The sequence below is a fragment of the Denticeps clupeoides genome, chromosome 1 (genome assembly GCF_900700375.1).
Source record: "Denticeps clupeoides chromosome 1, fDenClu1.1, whole genome shotgun sequence".
In the NCBI taxonomy this organism is placed as follows: domain Eukaryota; kingdom Metazoa; phylum Chordata; class Actinopteri; order Clupeiformes; family Denticipitidae; genus Denticeps; species Denticeps clupeoides.
The window spans coordinates 15,387,177-15,391,892 of NC_041707.1; the positions used below are offsets into that span (position 1 = coordinate 15,387,177).

The 4,716-nt window shown below is 52.6% G+C and overlaps 1 protein-coding gene across 1 annotated transcript; it reads right to left on the reverse strand.

Annotated features, from left to right (window-relative positions):
- Nucleotides 1-1,015: 1,015 nt before the first annotated feature.
- On the reverse strand, nucleotides 1,016-2,502 carry nkx2.1 (NK2 homeobox 1). Its single transcript, XM_028986724.1, has 2 exons — nucleotides 1,895-2,502; nucleotides 1,016-1,707 (listed from the first exon to the last, which is right to left on the reverse strand). Exons 1-2 carry the CDS (start codon nucleotides 2,256-2,258, stop codon nucleotides 1,016-1,018), a joined length of 1,056 nt encoding a protein of 351 aa, XP_028842557.1. The 5' UTR covers nucleotides 2,259-2,502.
- Nucleotides 2,503-4,716: the final 2,214 nt, after the last annotated feature.

Here is a 4,716-nt window from a genome sequence, read left to right on the forward strand (position 1 = left end):
CGGCCAGGCCCCGGGTTCCCGCGCCGCGCGCGCGCGCGCCCGCACGCCCACCGGTGTTATTCTGCTGTTTGGTTTGGGATTTGATTGATAAGCGGCTTTCTAGGTGCGTCCTGTTTGATGTGCCAGCGCTCAAAGAGAACGGAGACCTCACCTTTCCTGAGTCAGTAACACACACACACAAAGTTCACAGCGAAAATAATTACAATATCAGCACCTTAAAACGGGGTTAACACCCCAATAAACATCCAGGTTCGAGCCGCTGGTTTTTTAACGTTAAACGCCGCGCCGTCGTTTCCAAAAACGGACGGGGGAGAAGCTGCTGCTGCTGCTGCGTCGCAAATAATCGCGGATTAAAACTGCTCTCGAAACGACACCACGTAGGCCGACAGTGGGTTTAAAATTTAGCATTCGCCAGTCTTCAAATTAACGTTATTGTTATTATTATTTTTTACAAACAATAAAATCTTTTCGTATATAATTTATTAATAGGATTGCGTGACTGCATTTAAGTCCAATATCTATATAAGTTACAAGCAAATAAAACGTACAAATAACGATGAGACTGAGGAAAGAACAGGGAACCTTCAATATAGCTTAAAAACTTTGTACAATATACAGATTACTAAAAACTATGTCCAGTCCAGTCATTTTACAGAAATATACAGAAGCTACGTCTCACATTAAAATCTATCAGGAAAAAAAGCGGAGCCGATCTTCTAACCCCGTTAAACATTGTTGAGAATTTTTCGATCGAAAATGATATAATCCACAAAAAAAGAAAAGAAGAAGTTAAGTTTACGGATCTCTGAAAGAGTCTTGTTTAATTCTACATAAATAATAATTCCATCTTTTCGAGGGAAGAGTTTGGGGGGGGGCGCACATCCTCAGTTTCTGTATCCAACTCTTTCCGGGCGGAGGAGGAGGAGAAGGAGGAGGGGAGCCCCCAAAAGTCATTTCTTTCTTTCTTTCTTTCTTTTTTAATGTCGGATTTTTGGGGGAGACACGGCCGCCACGGTCACCACGTCCTGCCGTACAACAGCGCGGAGCACGGCAGGGCCGCGCCGTACTCGGTCGCGGACGAGTTGAGGTGCGACAGGCCGGGCACCTGGCCCTGCAGGGACGTCGGGCTGGCGGCGTGCGGCCCCAGGTCCGGCGACTGGCCCGCGGTGCCCCCCTGCTGGCCGTGGTGCTGCCCCATGGCCGCCGCGCCGCCGGACATGATCATGAGGTTGCCGCCGCCCTGCTGGTGGTGGCTGGGCACGGCCGTGGTGGGCGTGTGCCCGCTGCCCTGGCACGGCTTCCCGTCCTTGACCAGCACCGGGACGGCCACCCGCCGGGGCGACTGCTGCTGCTGCTGCTGCTGCTGTTGCTGGCACGACCCGCTGTCCTGCTGCATCTGCTGCTGCGACACCTTGTCCTTGGCCTGCCTCTTCATCTTGTACCGGTGGTTCTGGAACCAGATCTTGACCTGGGTGGGCGTCAGGTGGATCATGCTGGCCAGGTGCTCCCGCTCGGGCGCCGACAGGTACTTCTGCTGCTTGAACCTCCGCTCCAGCTCGTACACCTGCGCCTGGGAGAAGAGGACGCGGCGCTTCCGGCGAGGGGCGCTGGCCAGGGCGCCCATGCCCTTCCCCACGTCCGCCAGCGAGCCGAGGGTCCCCATGCTGCCCATGTTCATGCCCGAGGAGGAGCCCATGAAGCGCGAGACTGCGGGGAGAGACAGAGCCGGGCTTTAACATCTGCACCGCACCCACGTAGCCCACTAGTGTAGCCTATGGACCAGAAGACCCAGGTTCCAATCCCACTTTGAGCAAGGCGCTTAACCCCACGTTGCTCCAGGGGGGACCTGTCCCCGTCACCACTGATAAACGGCGTGAACGTAAACGGGACTTACTGGTGGAGAAGCGCGGGTCCGGGTTGGCGCCGTACCAGCCGGCCGCCGCCGCCGAGCCGCCCCTCATGCCGTCCTGGTAGGGCGGCAGGTCGCTCACGTTGGCCAGGTTGCCGTTGCAGTAGCCGCCCATGGCGGAGTGGGACAGCTGCGACACCCCCGCCGCCGTCATGTGGTACGCCGCGGGCACCGTCCCGTTGTGCGTCCCCATGTGGTGCTGCTGCATGGCCGCCTGCGACGCCTGCGGCTGGCGGTAGGCGCCCAGGTTGGCGCCGTCCATGGCCGCGACCTTCTTGTAGCTCTCCTCCAGGGGACTCAGGATGTCGGAGACTGAAAAGGGAGTCGTGTGCTTGGGGCTCATCGACATTGTTCTGAGGCTGGAGAGAGAGAAATTAAGAAGGCTCGGCTCGGCGGTCTCCCCTTCTTTCTCTCTTTTTTTTTTCTGGCCAGAAGATCCCCCCGTTCCTGTTGTTTTTTTCCTCGGCGTCGGCGTGGCTGGCTGAGCGCTGAGAGAGCCCGGAGTTGGCGTTAATTGGCTCGAGTGGGAGCTCGAGTCTGGCTTTTCGTTTGTTTTAGCCCGGTGCCAGGTTTAAGGCTGCCATTAGAGGCGGGGCGTCAGCAGCCAGGGCAACAATGCGGGGCAGCTCGATCAACACGGCCAAGCCTAATTTCTATTACGCGTTCAAAAAGAAGGAGAGAGAGAGAGAGAGAGAGAGAGAGGGAGAGAGAAAGAAAAAAGCCAACACCAAACACCCCAGCCCACCCACCTTCCCTCCCTGCCTCCCTCCCACCAGCCACAGAAAAGGCAGAGAAATAAATAAATAAAAAAAAAACAGGTAACACCCCACAAAACGACGTGTCGGTCGCCAGTTGTTTAATACTTAATCAATTATAAAATTGATAAGAGCAGCGAGGAATAACGGGGACGGGATGACGGGGGTAAACGTCGCCATTTATCAGGAGAGATGGGATGAGAAACGCTGATTATTATTAATATATAAATATTCTAAATGCTGATGAAGGAATTTCGTTTATTTTTTTTGTGTGTGTGTATATTTATTTAATTTAATTAATTTAAAAGAAAAGTTCGGTTGTATGTAGTGTCACTGATCTGCATTCCAGGATAAATATGCCATTATTTGGAACTTGATTGTCGCGGCGCGAGAGCCGCTGGTGAATGAAGTGACGGCTGCGACGGACCCTCGAACCCTCAAAGGCGCGTTCGCGAACTTGAGACCCTGAGAACCATCGAGACGGGGAGCGGAACTCGCGGCTTGTAATGGCCACGAGAGGCTCGCCGTGATTGCGGGCGTGTTCGCGTCCTACCCCCGTCCCACTCACCGCCGCCAGAGAGCACTTGCCGCGAGAGAAGGGGGAACGAGAGCGATAAATAAATAAATACGTATCCGCGCGTTAAGTGGCGGCGTGGGTGATTAACCCTGCTCGGACGCGTCGTCCACGTTCCCATCCACTCGCGTGGGTGGGTGGGCCCTCAGGTAAAGTTAACGGTCCTTGAACAGACCCCTCCAGAGGCCGAGCGCCAGGTAGAGACCGAGCCCCGGAGCTCCGGCTCGGCTTTCTTCTCCTCGAGGGCTCCTCGCCGTCCTCCTTCTCAATTAGATCTGACGTGTCCCTCACACACACACACACACACACACACACACTCCACGTTAACGGCGGAGAACGTGCAAAAATCCTTCATCAGCATGTATGTTCATTCCTTCAACAGGACAATGTATGATGATGACGAATTTATTAATATTATTATTATTATTATTTCCTTAGGTCCTCGCCACAATAGCTTACAGACATACGGGTCAAATTAAACCTTTCGATATTATATTGTCTGATTTTGTAAATGTAGGTGCAATTTAAAGTTCCAAGATATGGACTACACAGAACAAAATGTTGCATAAAACGTAAGATTACAGCACAATATAACATGACAAACATTACATATAAAACATAACGTGGCGTAACATTTCACGTCGTCCTAGTCAGATATGTTCACGAGAACATGAGAAAATATAAAGAAACGTTCCCTCAGTGTCACGCTTGTCGGGAGCGAAGGGGACCCCAGAGCCCACTGAACACGACCGCAGGCCCGTGGCGGCGCGCCACGACGCGTCCCGCCGCGCACGACAATGACACGAGTGTCGCCGCCGCACGAACGTCACGATAATTGTCGGAGTTCATGGGAGCGCGTTGGAGAGGAGAATTAGTTCTCCGCTGCACGGTCTGCGCTCAAGTACCCGGATCACAGCCCCCCCCCCTCTTTCTCCCACCCGCGGCGGGTCGGGCCCATGCGCGGCGTTACAAACACGCGCCACGCGTCGGAGGAAGAAAGAAAGAAAGAAAGAAAGATAGAACAGCGTCTTCTGCTGGCGGCGGCTGAGGTCAACATCTAAAAAACACTGACGTTTACCGTCCTCCGGAACCAAGCTGCTCTTCCTTAAGAAGGAAGAGCAGTTTTTATGGCGTTTCAGGTCACCGATATCAATGGAGGAGATGCGGAGAGGGAGGAGGGGGGTTGGAACTTGAGGGATTGAAAAGTATCATCAGATTTTCATCATGCACTCACATTCAGCATTTTCACATTCCTAACACACACACACACACACACACACACACACACACATATATATATACAGTACAGGCCAAAAGTTTGGACACACCTTCTCATTCAATGTGTTTTCTTTATTTTCATGACCATTTACATTGGTAGATTCTCACTGAAGGCATCAAAACTATGAATGAACACATGTGGAGTTATGTACTTAACAAAAAAGGTGAACTAACTGAAAACATGTTTTATATTCTAGCTC